The sequence below is a fragment of the Rutidosis leptorrhynchoides genome, chromosome 10, assembly GCF_046630445.1.
Source record: "Rutidosis leptorrhynchoides isolate AG116_Rl617_1_P2 chromosome 10, CSIRO_AGI_Rlap_v1, whole genome shotgun sequence".
In the NCBI taxonomy this organism is placed as follows: domain Eukaryota; kingdom Viridiplantae; phylum Streptophyta; class Magnoliopsida; order Asterales; family Asteraceae; genus Rutidosis; species Rutidosis leptorrhynchoides.
Window position 1 is genome coordinate 296542647 of NC_092342.1, and position 17913 is coordinate 296560559.

A 17913-nucleotide genomic window follows, 5' to 3' on the forward strand; every position below is an offset into this window, starting at 1 on the left:
CCTATTGATAAACGTTTTGAATAAAACAACTGAACTTTTGTAATCCACATTGATATACGGATTATGTGTAATATTAAAACTATGAACTCACCAACCTTTGTGTTGACACTTGAAGCATGTTTATTCTCAGGATTCTAGAAGTCTTCCGCTGTTTGCTTATACGTGATACAAGATATGTGCTTGGAGTCATACATGATATATACAAGAAACTTGCATTCACCAAACCATTACCATGTATCTTATTTTGACTGTATTGTCACAGATGTATTATTGTAAACCATTTAAATGGTGATTGTCTATACGTAGGAATCATCAGATGTTAAAAACCTGGAATTTATATATTCATTTATGAAATACCTTTTCGAACGAATACAATGTTACAAAATGTATCACATAGAGGTCAAATACTTCGCAATGAAATCAATGAATGACGTGTTCATCCATATGGATTTGGAGCGATCATCACATTCGGGGAAGGGAGTCGATCAAATGCAATCAACTTAATGAACTTGCTAAAATGTTTTGAACTTACGTCGGGGTTGAAAGTCAATCTTCAAAAGAGTTGTGTTTATGGTGTAGGGTTTGATGGAACGGAACTCAATTTGTTAGCTCAACACATGGGTTGTCAAGTTGGATCCTTTCCATTCAATTACCTTAGACTACCTATTGGGTCGATGATGAGGAAATTAAGCGATTGGAATGCGGTTATTGAAAAATTTAATGATAGGCTTTCGGGGTGGAAAATGAAATCGATGTCTTTTGGAGGAAGTCTAGTCCTTATTAAATCGGTTCTAACGAGTCTCCCATTGTACTATTTCTAGCTCTTTTGTGTGCCGTCGTGTGTGATTAAATCTCTTGAGAGTGTGAGAAGCAATTTCTTTTGGGGCAGGTCGGGTTCGGATTCTAAAATACCTTGGGTCAAATGGGAAAATGTGATAAACACTTTCGGGAATGGAGGGTTAAACATTGGGTCGTTAAGGGGTAAAAACCTTGCTTTATTGGGTAAATGGTGGTGGAGGTTTAAAACGGAAACCGATTATCATTGGGTCAGAGTAATTCGTAGTATTTATGGTCCTTATGGTGGCTTGTTATCGGTAAGTGCAAACACGCACTCCCCGACAACATGCGTATGGCATAATATTATTCGAGCAGGTACATCAATTGAGGATCTTCAAGTGAGCTTCAAAGATTCATTCTCCAAAATAGTGGGCGATGGCGGATCTACACTTTTCTGGCATGAAACTTGGATTGGAAATGATAAACTGAGTATCCTTTTTCCCATGCTCTATAAACTTGAATTAAATCCTAATGTAACAGTAAAGGAACGTGTGATGCTTGATGATTCGGGTATAATTTGTTCGTGGGATTGGAACTTGAGGCGAAATCCAACAGGTAGGGCAGCAGGAGACTTCCAATCACTGCTCAACTTGCTGTCTGCCTTCTCCTTCGTACGTGGTAATTCAGACAGGTGGTGCTGGAAAATGGCTGCAGAGGCTGCAGATGGTAGGTTTAAAGTCAAGAAGCTAGCACTCGAAATTGATAATAAAATACTAGGCGCATACAGTTCACCGCTTAGCACGGCTTGAAACAATTATGTCCCAAAAAAGTCAAAATTTTCGTGTGGCGAGCTTCAAGGAGAAGAGTACCAGTAAGAACGGAACTCGACAAAAGAGGTGTGGATTTGCATAGTGTAAGATGCCCGATCTGCGACGACGACTTTGAATCCGTGGATCATGCACTTATATTTTGTAAATTCGCACTTGAAGTATGGGAACGCGTGTTTAAATGGTGGAACATGGGTAGCTTCGGAAATTTCAGTCTAGTAGAGATCTTCAACAATCAGGGCTCGCAAGCAATGACGAGTAGTGGTAAGAAGATTTGGCAAGCTTTAAATTGGATTTGTGCATACCTCATTTGAAGTAACCGAAACAATAAGGTGTTAATGATAAATCTTCGAGCCCTCCGGTCGCGCTAAATGAGATACAAGTCCTATCCTTCGAGTGGGTCTCAAATATGTTCAAAGGAAAAAGGATCTAGTGGCATTCGTGGTTACACAACCCAAGTGTGCATTTATTTAGTTAGTAAGTCTTATAATTTTTTTTGGGTAAAAGCACTCGTAACGGTTCGTAATTGGAACCGCCCTTGCCTCCCGCCCTCCTAGTACGCCGATATTAGCATCGTATGTTTGAACCGCCGTTGATCGACCGCGGTTGAAATAGCTTGGCAACGACAATCTGCAACACGGGGAAAATCCACTGTATAACGTTTTTTGTATAACGTTTAAATTATCGAACGGTCAAAAAATTTAAACATCAAACTCTCAATATATACATCATATGTACACAAACACAACATACTGCAAACACAAACACAAAATATAAAATACACACACACTCTTATTCTGTTAAAACTAACACACTCAAACATCAAACTCATGGTTCGTTGTCTTGTCTCGATGGATGTTTGGTACGAGGGATCACTAAGCGGAGATTAGAAGATGTAGTTGGACGGGCAGAAACAGTCGTTTGAGTCACTCGATATCACCTACTGGGACACGACCCGTTTGTTCGACTACATACGCGAACATGTTGACTTTGAGGCCTCAAATTTTGCTTGGTGTGATCCAGAAACCGATAAGTTCGAGTTTATTACGACCGAAAAAGAATGGCATGAAATTGTCGGGAGAGCCTTACTCAAGTGCAACCGAATCGAGTTGCATTGTATTGGTTTTTGGACCCGACAATTTTGCGTTCGTCCTCAGCCTGACTACCCCCACACCAACGAGGGGTACGGGAGTGACGATACGATCGGGTCGTATTAAACGTGTAATTTTTTATATTTTTAGGAATTCATAGGTTTTTTTATTTTTAGGAATTTGTAATCTTTTTTTTATATTTATTTTTAGTAATTTGTAATGTTTTTTTTAGGAATTTTTAATGGTTTTTATTTTTTTATTTTTAGGACCTTGTAATATTTTTTTTTATTAATAAAATTTTAATTTTTAGGAATTTAAATGTTATATATAAGTTATTAAATATATAAGATTAATATAAAAAAAAATAAAGGTGTGACGATGACGGACCGTCATGGATGTTAGTAATTTAGTGATGGGTTAGTGATGGAAAGAAAGCGCTGATGTGACGCTGATGTGACAGTCAGTGATTCTATGACGGCCCGTCATGGATAAGAGTGGTCTAAATGGATGCTTCCTCTGCATCATGTTGATAGATTGAGACTTGTAACTCTTATGGGTTCATAGGTGACCAATAGTTTTAAGGTCCCTATAGTTAATTTGTTCTTATGTGATAATATATTCGTTGGCCTTTAAAAAAAAAAAAAAAAATTAAGTGAGAATAAAACTTGTAACGTTTATATGTAAATTATGAGATATACAGATTGAAGAGGGGTTAAGAAGGAAAGGAGAGACCGAAGAAATTTTTTATTTTTTATTTTTTCTTAACTAATTTTTTCATAGAAAGATGTAAAAATTGATTTTAACAAGTTTACTTCTCTTTTTTCTCATATATTTTATATATTTAATATTTAATTATTTCACCTTCTAATATTAACGAAATTTAGTTAACAAAAATATTTACCCTCTTCAAATAGCATAGATAGCATGGGAAAAATATTATCCGTCTAGATACTTAAGTACGAATATACAAATACAAGTAGTACTGCAATGTCGATTTTAACTAATTCGTGGCATATAGTTAATATCTCAAGTTCAAGCTTCACTAATATCATATCTTGATATGTTTTAGGGAACACTTAAAAACCATTCTCGGTAAAATTATGTTAAACTGCGTATATTTAAGTATTAATATTTGCATTTCCAAGAAAGTATGAACTACAAAAATCTTACATGTTAATCAGATATATTTTTTTTTTTTTTTTGAAAAGCAAGTAAAACTTTCATTCATATAATGGATAATTACAAAGCCCTATGATCTATACAATATGGAGATGCAATGTATTATGTAAAAGTACGAGAAAAACAGGAACACACGAAAAACATGAACTTAGAGGCATTAAACACCGCGGCACTTGAATGAGATCAAGCTGGGTAGGAGTAGACAGACACTACCGCACTTGCGATGACAAAGTTGACTACTACTACACATTTAACCAAGTGAATAATGGGGATCTAAGACATGACTTCGTGTGTCGATGCGAGCTTTGAGACCGAATTAGCCAATACCCATTCTTTGAATGTTCAAGGATGCGTAAAATGATGGGTTGATGAGCCATTGGTGCCATTCGAGTGATGATTTCTTTGATCTTTTAGATATCCATGAAAAAGTTTGTGCTTGGATCTCGGAAAGTATAGTGGCGGGGCACCAATCTTTTTTGCTAAAGACCTTGGCGTTACGGTTCTTCCATATCATGTAGATTGTGCTCCATTTTGTCGCTTGCCAGATGTATTTACCAAGGGTCGATGTGGTGAATGTTTGATCCGTTTATGTTGTGTCATGGAGGTTAGAGAACATGTTTGTGGGGAGGTTCCACCAAGCTAGTATTGGGTTCCAAATTGCTTTAGTTATAGAGCATTGGAATAAAATATGTTCCATGGATTTAACATATGAGTTGCAAAGTGGACAAAGTATGGTATCGGGATCGATGTTTCGCTTGTCAAGTTCAACTCTAGTCGGGATTCTACCTAGTATGACCCTCCAAATGAATATGTTGATTTTTTGTGGTATGAGTTTGTTTCTTGGTGTTTTGAAGGTTGAAGTAGGTGTTTCGAGTTTGAGATTGTCGAGAATTGATGATAGGGATTTTGTAGTGAACAATCCGGAATTGTCTAAGTTCCACTTTCAAGTATCGGGGTTTTCGGAAAGGTTAATGGAAGAAAGAAGGTTTTTTAGTTCCGACATTTCGTTAAGTGATCGTCCGTAAGGTTCTCGAACCCAATTCCAAGTTCCGGAGGTACTCGAGTTGGAAGACGATATGCGTTCCGAGACTAATGCATTTTTATTTGATTCAAGCATTAAAAGTCTTCTGAATTGATTGCTAAAAGTTTCGGTTCCGCACCGTTTTTCAAGCCAAAATTTGGTGTTGTTTCCATTCCCTAAGCACTTTGTTATTGAGTTGGATAAATTAGCACCGAGGTTGTCTGCGATTTTACCGGCCTTGATGATTTCATTCCAAATTGTGGTACCTGCAACCTTTCTAGAAAAAACGTTAGTAACAACCCCTCCCCCTCCCCGTATATGCTCGAAATTATTTTAACCCATAAAGCGTTTTTTTCGTTATAAAATCTCCACCACCATTTACATAGTAGGGATATGTTTTTGCAGAAAAGAGATCCGATGTTCAACCCACCTTTATCGTAAGGTAAGAGGATGTGTTCCCATTTAATCCAGTTTATTTTGCTATCAGATTCCGAACCACCCCAGAAAAAAAATTTTCTTTTTGATTCAAGTATGTTAATTATTTTTACGGGAGCGTGGAATAAGGAGAAGTAATAGAGTGGGGTACTGGATAGCACGGATTTGATTAGGGTTAGGCGGCCACCATATGATATGGACTTTGCTTTCCAGTCGGAAAGACGTTTGTCGAATTTATCAATGATCGGCTGCCATGATGATGCTTTATTAGAGGGAGTCCCAATCGAATTTAAGTATTAATATAAAAATACAACTTGTACTACAAATCTACAATGATGATTTTTATTTATGAATAAAGCAATGTGGGCATGAAATATGTTGTTCGTTCCAAAGATTTAGACTTTAATAAAAGTGTCTGTCTATAAGCAAACATTCAAATCGAAAATGTCAATGAAGGCATATATGGTAAGTAATAACATGGTAAGTAATAACATATAATCTTGGGTCCAAATCATATTTAACTTTGTTACAATATCTCAAATTCTTACATCATACCAAAAACAAAGTGGCAACAACTTGACAACAACACATGTAATTTGGAGGGAAATTATGGGTTGTACTACATATGTGAAAATAATTTAACTAATACGGCGACACAGGGTAATTCCATCACCAACAGGAAGCATACAAATTTCGATCCTTGGATCAGCGGCTAAGGCTTTGTTAAGCTCTAACACAAAATCTCGATAATACCTTACGTACTTTCTTAATGGCGCATCTGGTGGCGCGACCACAGAGCCATTCCATAACGTGTTGTCGTAGCCTATCAATCCACCTATCCTGACTAAGTCAATCAACCTTTTGTGGTAGTTGATATAGTTGTCTTTATCAGCATCCACGAATATGAAATCATATGTTCCATGATAATTTCCCTGAATAATCATCAACCATATGTGTCAAATACAATAAACCTGTTGGAAATTTAGTGTAATTGAGGGATTTAATCTACACTTGTAAACGGGTTAGGAGGTACGGAGTGTACACCCATTAAGTGATAGATTGCCCGGACCCGAAAGTGGTTTTCCATTATCATAAATTTGAGTGATTACGGAAGTATTATTCCTGCACTAGGTGAAACATCTCCATCGTGGAAATAAAACAAACTACTTTATGTAAAGGATTTGTTTTAGATTTGAAAACGATTTCCTAGATTTGGTTGTTGAAAATAAAACAAACAACTTTATGTAAAGGATTTGTTTTAGATTTGAAAATGATTTCCTTGATTTGGTTGTTGGAAATAAAACAAACAACTTTATGTAAAGGATTTGTTTAGATTTGAAAACGATTTCCTTGATTTGGTTGTTGGAAATAAAACAAACAACTTTATGTAAAGGATTTGTTTTAGATTTGAAAACAAAATTAGTTAGTGAAACATCTCCATCGTGGAATAATACTTATTTTTGGGTGCCTATAAATAAGGAGTATCATTTATGAGAATAAGATATACGAAAAACACCTTAATACTCTTATGCAAAAGAGTTCTTGTTTACTGCCAATAACAAGAACTAATCTCTGTCTTATCCCAAAGTGATATTCGTGTAACCCAGGCAATAAGGGTCGAATAATTACTTTCGGAAAGTGATACCACGATTCAGTGATTTATCCGGCTATCGATTATTTTACCCTACACGAAATCTCAATAAAACCTCCAACAATCGAAAGTAATTATTCGTTATAATCGATGGCGGCTACGATGAAACACATGACGGCGAATTTCTCCAAACTTGATAAGTTTGAGGGAATTGATTTTAGGAGATGGCAAAAGAAGATGCACTTCTTTCTGAGCAGCATGAGTGTGGTGTACGTACTCAGCACACCAATTCCTGAAGATCATGGTGATGATGCCACTATTGAACAAATTCGGAAAAGGTGCAAGTGGGAGAACGATGACTACATCGCTAGAGGTTTAATCCTCAATGGTATGGCTGATTCCCTTTTTGATATTTACCTAAATGTTGAATCTTCTAAAGAACTATGGGACTGTTTAGAAACCAAGTATATGTCTGAGGATGCTTCTAGTAAAAAGTTCCTTGTGAGTAATTTTAATAATTACAAGATGGTCGATTCTAGACCGGTCTTGGAACAATACAATGAGCTCATTTGTATACTTGGTCAATTCACACAACATAAGATGAACATGGATGAGTCTATTCAAGTCTCAAGCATAATTGATAAACTACCTCCATCTTGGAAAGAATTTAAACATTCTTTGAAACATAAGAAGGAGGAGTTAACTCTTGTTGAGTTGGGTAGTCATCTGCGTATTGAGGAATCCCTCAGGTTGCAGGATAATGACAAGCCAAAGAGCAACGAAGTTGCTGGTACGTCTGTTGTCAACATGGTGGAACATAAAAAGTTCACTAGTAATAATGACAAAAAGGGCAAACGTAAACATCAAGGTTATAACAAGGCTAATCCGAACAAGAAGTCTAAATTGACTTGTTGGAAGTGTAGTAAAACTGGACACATGAAAAAGGATTGCAAGGTTATTTTTGGTAATAATAATGCCAAAGGATCTAGCACAAGCGGTTCGGGAAATGGTTTAAACAACCACAACTCGGAAGGTCAGAATATATTTAATAATTCAAATGAGAATTATTATGTTTCATATATATCTGAGGCTTATTTTGTGCAGGATGATGATGTCGCGTGGTGGGTTGACTCGGGAGCCACCACCCATGTATGCAAGGATAGATTTTGGTTCAAGACTTACGAGTCCGTGACTGATGGATCAATTCTTCATATGGAAAATGAGTCAACAGCCTCTGTTCATGGACGTGGAAGTGTGGATTTGTGTTTTAGTTCTGAAAAAACTATTTGTTTGTTTGATGTTTTGCATGTACCACAAATAAGAAAAAATTTGGTTTCCAGTAGTGTGTTAAATTGTTGTGGTTATAAACAAGTGATTGAATCTGATAAGTTTGTTTTGTCAAAACATGGTATGTTTGTTGGTTTTGGTTATTTATGCAATAGAATGTTTAGACTTAACATTAATCACTTGAATGTTAATTTTGCTTTTATATCTACTTCTAGCATAAATAATTCTACACTTTGGCATGCTAGACTAGGACATATACACTTTAAAAGAATGCAAGATATGTCTAAAGATGGATTAATACCGGTTTTTGACATGAACAATGAAAAGTGTAAAACGTGTATGTTAACAAAGATCACTAAGAAACCATTTCAAAATGTACATAGTGATACTGAAATTTTGGAATTAATACATAGTGATTTATGTGATTTGCATGCTACTCCTACTTTAGGGAACAAGAAATATTTTGTGACTTTTATTGATGATGCTTCTAGATTTTGCTATGTTTATTTGTTACATACTAAGGATGAAGCATTAGATAAATTTAAAATATTTAAAACTGAAGTAGAATTACAACAAAAGGCTTTGATTAAAAGACTTAGAACAGATAGGGGAGGTGAATACATTGACCAATCATATTTCCAATCCGTTGGTATTATCCATGAGACCACAGCTCCTTATACTCCACAACAAAATGGTATATCTGAAAGGAAGAATAGGGTCCTTAAGGAAATGGTTAATTCCATGTTATCCTATTCGGGTTTAAGTGAAGGATTTTAGGGGGAAGCTATGTTAACAGCTTGTTATTTGCTTAATAGAGTTCCTAACAAAAGAAACAAGATTACACCTTATGAACTTTGGAATAAAAGGAAACCTAACTTGAATTATCTTCGGGTATGGGGCTGTAGGGCGGTTGTAAGACTACCTGATCCCAAGAAGAAAAGTTTAGGTGAAAGAGGTATAGATTGCATATTTGTTGGATATGTTGAACATTCCAAGGCATATATGTTCTATGTAATAGAGCCTAATGAGTTTGTCTCATTCAATTCTGTGATTGATTCAAGGGATGCAATCTTTAATGAAAATCGATTTTCATCTATACCTAGACCAAAGGATATGATTCCAAGTAACAATGGAATCAATAAGGATTGTAATGATGAAGTCTCTGAAAAGGCTGTTGATCAGTCACTTGAGCTTCGAAAAAGCAAAATAAAAAGGAAACCTAAATCATTTGGACCAGATTTTCAACTATACTTAGTTGAAGGTTCTAGGGATGATGTTTCTACCCAATATTCGTATTGTTTCAATGTTAATGATGATCCTGAAACATATGATGAAGCAATCAGGTCTCAGGATGTTGCATTCTGGAAAGAGGCAATTAATGATGAGATAGATTCTATCATGGGCAATAACACTTGGGTGTTCGCTGATCTACCTCCTGGTTGCAAACCATTGGGTTGCAAATGGATTTTCAAAAAGAAGATGAAGGTGGATGGAACTATTGAAAAGTTCAAGGCAAGGTTAGTCATTCAAGGCTTTAGACAAAAGTCTGGAATTGACTATTTTGATACTTATGCTCCCGTGGCACGTATCACTACCATTAGACTGCTGATTGCTTTGGCTACGATTCACAATCTAGTTATTCACCAGATGGATGTGAAGACAACATTCTTGAATGGTGAATTGGATGAGGAGGTTTATATGAACCAACCTCAGGGCTTTGTCATGCCAGGAAATGAAGGCAAGGTGTGCAAACTTGTGAAATCCTTATATGGTTTGAAACAAGCACCTAAGCAATGGCATCAAAAGTTTGATGAAGTGATTGTATCTAGTGGTTTTAAATTAAACCAAGCAGATAAATGTGTATATAGTAAATTTGATGATTCTTGTAAAGGAGTTATAATTTGTCTATATGTTGATGACATGTTAATCTTTGGGACTGACCAAAGTCAGGTTGATTTAACAAAAGAATTTTTGTCATCAAAATTCTCCATGAAAGATATGGGGGAGGCTGACGTTATCCTTGGCATTAGGATCAAACGTGAAAGCAAAGGAATTTCGATTTGTCAATCTCATTATATTGAGAAGGTGTTGAAAAAGTTCAATTGCTTTGAATGTAATCCTGTGAGTACCCCTGTTGATCCAGGTGAGAAGCTTATGCCTAATCAAGGTGAAGCTGTATCACAACTTGAGTATTCTCAGGTGATTGGCTGTTTGATGTACGCCATGACTTGTACAAGGCCGGATATTGCTTTTGCTGTGGGAAAACTGAGTAGATATACTAGTAATCCTAGTACTCATCACTGGCAAGCAATTAGGCGGGTACTGAAGTACTTGAAGAAAACTATGGACTATAGTTTATCTTATAATGGGTTTCCTTCGGTAATAGAAGGATATTCTGATGCGAGTTGGATAACCAATATTGAAGATCATTCTTCAACGAGTGGTTTGGTGTTCTTGCTTGGGGGAGGTGCTATTTCATGGGCTTCTAAGAAGCAGACATGTATTACCAACTCAACGATGGAATCTGAGTTTGTTGCTTTAGCTGCTGCTGGTAAAGAAGCAGAATGGCTTAGAAACTTGATCCATGAGATACCATTATGGCCTAAACCTATAGCACCCATGTCTATCCATTGTGATAGTGCTGCGACATTGGCAAAGGCTTATAGCCAGATGTACAATGGAAATTCTAGACACTTAGGTGTCAGACATAGCATGATTCGTGAACTCATCATGAATGGGGTGATTTCTATAGTGTTCGTGAGGTCACAACAGAATTTAGCTGATCACTTGACGAAGGGATTGGCAAGAGACTTGGTGAACAAGTCTGCTGTGGGGATGGGTTTAAAGTCCACATAAATTTCTAATTATAAGATACCCAATTCCCTTCTGATGAAAATTAGAAGTTGAATTCAATGTGGAAGGCTTATACTTAGAAATTTGGAGTACAAAATTTTGTATCATCCCAAGGTAAGGTATGTACTCGGACCTGTTGAAGGTGAGGATGAAGTTTAGCTTCTTAATGGTTTATTTGAAAAAATGCAATAGCAGGTGCATGACTGAAATGAACTACCTATGTGAATGTGAAGTTTTGCCGCTTTAACAAAGCTTGGACTTTTGCTTTAGATACATTCATGAATGGATATGGACACATGGCTTGTAAAGTGTCAGGATAGCTTTAGAGTATTTGAAAACTTATGTGTATGTTATTTTCAGTTATTCAAATGGGTTGAAGGGTTCAATTCTTAGAACACCCCGATTCTCGAATATTTGGAATGTGTAATGTACTAAGGTGAAAATTCAATATTCAAGATATTTTCATTTATGCATAAGTTTTTGTTTTAATTTGTTTAATTCTCATGAAACGAATTGCACTAAATTGGGGAGGATTGTTGGAAATTTAGTGTAATTGAGGGATTTAATCTACACTTGTAAACGGGTTAGGAGGTACGGAGTGTACACCCATTAAGTGATAGATTGCCCGGACCCGAAAGTGGTTTTCCATTATCATAAATTTGAGTGATTACGGAAGTATTATTCCTGCACTAGGTGAAACATCTCCATCGTGGAAATAAAACAAACAACTTTATGTAAAGGATTTGTTTTAGATTTGAAAACGATTTCCTAGATTTGGTTGTTGAAAATAAAACAAACAACTTTATGTAAAGGATTTGTTTTAGATTTGAAAATGATTTCCTTGATTTGGTTGTTGGAAATAAAACAAACAACTTTATGTAAAGGATTTGTTTAGATTTGAAAACGATTTCCTTGATTTGGTTGTTGGAAATAAAACAAACAACTTTATGTAAAGGATTTGTTTTAGATTTGAAAACAAAATTAGTTAGTGAAACATCTCCATCGTGGAATAATACTTATTTTTGGGTGCCTATAAATAAGGAGTATCATTTATGAGAATAAGATATACGAAAAACACCTTAATACTCTTATGCAAAAGAGTTCTTGTTTACTGCCAATAACAAGAACTAATCTCTGTCTTATCCCAAAGTGATATTCGTGTAACCCAGGCAATAAGGGTCGAATAATTACTTTCGGAAAGTGATACCACGATTCAGTGATTTATCCGGCTATCGATTATTTTACCCTACACGAAATCTCAATAAAACCTCCAACAAAACCTTTCTAAAGTACGGTCCAACTATGAAGAGATGGTCCAGTTACACTAATCCCCATAACACGTCACATGTTCAAACTTACTGGTAACACATCGTGAGTAGCCAAGTAAAAAGTCAGAAACGATCACTGAATAACTCAGTTAAACCGCATACATTTGATTAGAAATACTTACCTTCCCGCATAATTGGAATAAAGTAAATCTCATTCATTTTCTAAAGTACGCTATATCAAAGTTCACTATTATGACAAATTATAGTGAAAAAGATCATACATCGGCAATCATTTCATCAAGAACGGGTAAAGCAGGGCCTTCTTTAAAATCAATTTTGTGGGCAACTCCCGCTTTTTCGATAATCGGAAGTCCTAGTTCGTAGTTTTCTCTGTTAATGTCCATCGCTAATATCTGTAAGAATATAGGAAGTTAATAATGAGATACGAAATAGTATAACATATAATAGCTAGAGATGAATATATAAAGTAATATACTATTCCATCTATTATATTATAAGTGTCAGGTTTTAATTTTTAATTTTTTTTTCAACTTTGACTTTAAATTTATCCTATGTATTATATAATAATTGATGAAAAATATACCAATGAAAACACACTGAAACTCAATCCATCAATATATGAATGATTCTATGTACGTATGTGTGTAAAAGAAAATTGTTATTATACCTTGCCATCATCAGGGAGAGCAAGGGCAGTAGCGAGAAGAGAATAACCAGTAAAAACACCGATCTCCATCGTGTTCTTAGCGTTCACTAATTTCAATAGCATGTGTAAAAATTGTCCTTCATCCGCTGATGTTGTCATAATATTCCTGAATTTATATTCAATACGATAAGAACAATACGTTCTAATTTTTCAAAATCCGTTTAATTATTCGGTTAATGAGTCAAAATCGGATTAGTTGATCAAAGTCGGTTAAAGTCATAACTGGTCAACGTTTTCATATAAATTTAAACTTGAATTTTATGTTTATGAATTTCTTCTGTATTTATACATATAATTTTAAAATATATTATTTTTGTGTAAAAAAGTAATATCCAATTAATCTCTGGTTAATTTCCGATTTGGTGATGTAACCGGTCCACTAACATGTTAATAGCCACCTCTTTTATCATGATGTACCATCACTTCACTTATATATTAAAGTATTTCTTTTAAACATGGCATGGGTCTATAATTCAATTAATAATCAATAAGTTTATTTATTCATCAAGTTGATAATATATGAATTTTGAAATAAGAATACGATCGAATTAATTTAAGTTTGTTGAAACAAGGGATGTGTAAATAAATGAAAATTGTATTATGACTCGTGGGTATTCTTCTCCACATTACCTAATTCTCCTCCAACCTCCGTTCTTCCGATTAAAAAATGTCTACAAGCTTTATTCTTTCATTCTAGCTTTTTGTGTTTTCCTTTTCATTAAAGATAAAGTAAATAAAAGGTTTAATAATAAAAAGATTAGAGACAAAGTCATCTTCGATACACGTGCATCATGTGCAGAGTATACAATCGAACAGAACCTAAAAATGGGCTCAAAATATTGAAAAATAATAGTTTAATTATAATAAAATGGTACGGAGTAATATTTATGAATAAAATAAATTGTTATGCTTTTTTAAGAATATTTCTGTATTGATAATTTTAATAGTATTATTTTTTATTATGTAATAACATATTTAATGTTTATAACGAGACCCATTTTTATGTTTCGATCAGAGCTTCAAAATTGTTGAGACGACCTGATCGAAGACTATATAGGAAAGGTATACTTTTATGGAACGTTAAACCAACATATATAAATATATAGAAGTGTTAAATTTAGATAGGAGGGAAGGTTGACTTTGGTTGCACCACTCTAAATCTGTCCCTGTGTACAAACCTTTCCAATCTTAATTAGGCTTTATATGTTAGTTAACCCGTATATTCAAGTTTGTGATTTCAAACTCTCTTATTTTTTTTTATTTTTTTTTTATAGAGAAAAATAGGGAATTAAAATTAAAAATAACAATTCACAAAAAAGTGAACTGTTGGCCAGTATTATTAATTACCATGTGTTAATTAATTACCATGTTTTTTTAGTGACTAGCAAACTATCATCTAATTCTATCTAATATTTCTTATATAAACATTTGAATTTATTTAGCAATACAATTTATTTGGATAATTGGAATGGCTGTTTTTATTTGAAGTTAACCAATGCTTTCAGTTTCAGGAGCATATTAAACTATACACTTGACTTTATAACGATTTCGTATTAACCACTTCTCCTGCTCTAATCACCATGTCTCTTACGATCTTTTCATTTGCATATTAATTAATTACCATGTGTTAATTCAACCTTTTTTAAACCCACCATAGTCTAGTAGTTCACCTCTTTGCATTTGTGCATTGGGATGGGGTGGAGAGGTCTCAAGTTCGAGTCCTCCCCTTAAAAATATCCGTGAGATTTATTTCCTGAAAGCCGGATTACCCCGAGAAAGGTTTTGCCGACCCGTATTCAGGACTCAGGTCCGACCGTATGCCCCTCATGATGGTTTAAGGTTCGGATCCCTGTAATGCGGTTCAGGTTTTCTGTCCGAAAGTGCGGCGTGCGTGGTAAATGAAAGTATTCAATGTCAACAAATTGCCTTTAAAAAAAAAATCAACCTTTATTAAATTTTTGACATGTAACATACCATGGATGTTTGGCCGTGACCTCTCTAAGCTCCTTCATAGGTTCCGGTTCCCTCGGATACACACTCGTTTCAAGAATATACTGCAACACACGTTTACGTACATAAACAGAAACTCAAATCATTTTCTTTTGTCGAAAATACATTTTCTTAATATATATACCACTACGTTACATGTCCGAAATATGACATAAAATTATGCAACAACATCAATTACATAATCCCGCTGAGTCGGGTATATGGAGACGTAAGATGTAAACAGTCATCGTCATACGCTTACCTAAGGTAATTAAATCGGTAAATTAATTAATAGACTGTTTCCAATATGAAATAAGATAATAATATATGTACGTACCTGATAAAGAGCATCGCTTTGCAAAAGACTCTTGTGGCCAACCTCTTGGTGTCGGCTAACTTGCTCTCCGTTATTTGACTCGGTTTTCGACTCTCCGTTAACTGCCATTTTCTGCTGATCAATGTTTCCGGTCAGTATTGTTTAAATTCTAACAGGAAGCAAAGTGTTTATATGTTTGTTGTTGGATTTGTGGAAAGTTGTTGAACTACTAACCTGAGTTACCAAGGCAAAATAACAAAGGTATATATGGATGAGAAATGCCGGTTCAGCCGGTGAGGTGGATAGCTAGACCGGCCACTAACCCGGTCGGGGGTTGGTGATATTAATTTGGTGTTGGACACTTGGACCTGGCCCTATTGTGTGGTATCCCATCACTCATGTTTTGAAAACTTCTGTTGGACGGTCACTTTGGGTATATAACATCTTTTCTAAACAAATACGGAGTTATAAATAATTACATTCCACATATCAGTTGTACGCATTTTTTTATTAATTTTTTAATGTCAAAAAGTTGTACACTATTATTGAACTTTTGTAACGAGAGGGATGTAAGCTCGCGTCGCTGCGGGACTGTGAGCAAGGGCGGGCTGATCTACTATACATTCAATAGTGGTAGCGTGGGCTACCAATTAAATATGCGATTCAACGGAGTTTTATTTGAACTTTTAACTAGTGGTATCACTGAATGGTGTAAATTTTTTGTGACACTATTGAATAGTTTAAATTTTTTTGAGTTTTTTTTAACTAGTAACACCCATGACTACGATTCCTAGATCCGCCAAACTGTGAGTCCTCACGTTGTGTCATAAATGGATTTTAGTAAAATGAGAAAAATCGAATACAAAAATGGTGTAAATAAATTAAAGCTTTCAAAAACAAAAAGAAAAAAGAAAAAAATAGTATAAAGAAATGAAATATAAAAAACATATATTAAAAAATGTATTAATACAAAATGTGAGAATTGAAATATAAAAAAGTTGAAGAATGAAACAGAAAGAAGTAAAATATAAAGGACCAAATGGAAAAAACCAGAAGATTTACATTGTTAAAGTTCAAATTTTGAAGGGTGAAAATTTATAAAATTTTATAAAAACTTAAAAGAAAAGAAGGGGTGAGTGAGAGGAGAGTTGAACCTCAAACCTCTTCTAAAACAGTTAATCAATTAACTGACTAAGCTATCAACACTTTTAATCATATAATGATTTAGTAAATATAAATATTATTTATGCGCAGGAAGTTTAAAAACAAATAGAAAAGTATGAATTTACGAATATACTGATGTGAATAGGAGTAAATGAATTTACGAATATACTGATGTGAATAGGAGTAAGCCTTCAATATTTAGTGTAAGAGTATAATATAATATAATATAATATAAAATATAATAGAGATTTTTAAATCTCGGCTTAGGCATTTTATTTATGGGTTTTTTATTATTCAAGTTTTGCTAGGCTTGATGTGGGTTAATTATTTTGACTCTTTCAATTATTATAGTTTTTTACTAAAATATATTGGTATTTGATATTCACTTTAATTTATTTATCATCTAAACTACTCAAAAAATAAGATGTGTAGTTAGACCATATATACTGGTGATGAGTTTGATACGAGGTTGGTACAGTGTTGATGTGTCATTTGTGATAGAGTGATAGAGTCCGTAGTGGTGATGGATTATGATGGAGAGTATGTCCCACCATTTTTATTTTTAGTTTTTTAATAATTTTATTATTAGTTTTATGTAATTATAATTAATTACTCAATTTTTATAAAATTAAACACATATAAAAGGTCATAAAAATTAAAAATTACAATAATATAAAATTTCTAAAAGTTTAAAATCACAATGATTTTAAACGTAATAAAAATTAAAAATTATAATAATTAAAAATACGATTACATAAAGTAATAAACTCCTAAAATGACTTTTGAAAAATTAGTTAAACGAATCTTGGCTTAATTCTGGAAACTCCTCACTTTTGTAATCTTAATTTCGTTCAGGACTTTCTTTAATAAATAAAATATACAACTCAATTCTTTACGAGCGTATCTTGGTTTTCCGTATTTGTAACAAACATAAATCCGGGCTAGTTGTAAGTAGGCTATTTTGTCATTAGGGTTTTATTCCGTGCCTTTTAGTGCTTTATATTAATTATATGTTTAGTGTTATTTTATTGTTTGGTGAATACCAGTTTGTGACAAAGGTAACATAAAAGGTTTGTTTGCTTAATTTGCACTCTGTTAGGGCCGTCTAACGAAGTACGAATGATATCAGATAACTGGTAAATACTCATGTAATGTGGGGAATGAGTTTTAACCCCAAATAAGTGACTATAAACTGCTTCGATTATATCATTTTCCAGAATATTCACCAAACATCCCGTACCTAACTTCATCTCCTCTTGAAACCCTAAATCTGTTGATCACAATTTTGTTATTGATTTGTGTTAGAAATTGTTCCTTGTGTCATTGTGATTCTATCAAGGTAAGAATCGTTCGATTTCATGTCCAAATCTGTGATGCCCCGTACAAAA

At 34.3% G+C, this 17913-nt stretch overlaps 1 protein-coding gene across 1 annotated transcript; it reads right to left on the minus strand.

The window, feature by feature from the left end:
• Positions 1 to 5815: 5815 nt before the first annotated feature.
• LOC139871550 (caffeoyl-CoA O-methyltransferase 1) lies at positions 5816 to 15608 on the minus strand. Its single transcript, XM_071859257.1, has 5 exons — positions 15383 to 15608; positions 15031 to 15110; positions 13018 to 13162; positions 12611 to 12742; positions 5816 to 6262 (listed from the first exon to the last, which is right to left on the minus strand). Exons 1-5 carry the CDS (start codon positions 15488 to 15490, stop codon positions 5969 to 5971), a joined length of 759 nt encoding a protein of 252 aa, XP_071715358.1. The 5' UTR covers positions 15491 to 15608; the 3' UTR covers positions 5816 to 5968.
• Between the last annotated feature and the right edge of the window lie 2305 nt (positions 15609 to 17913).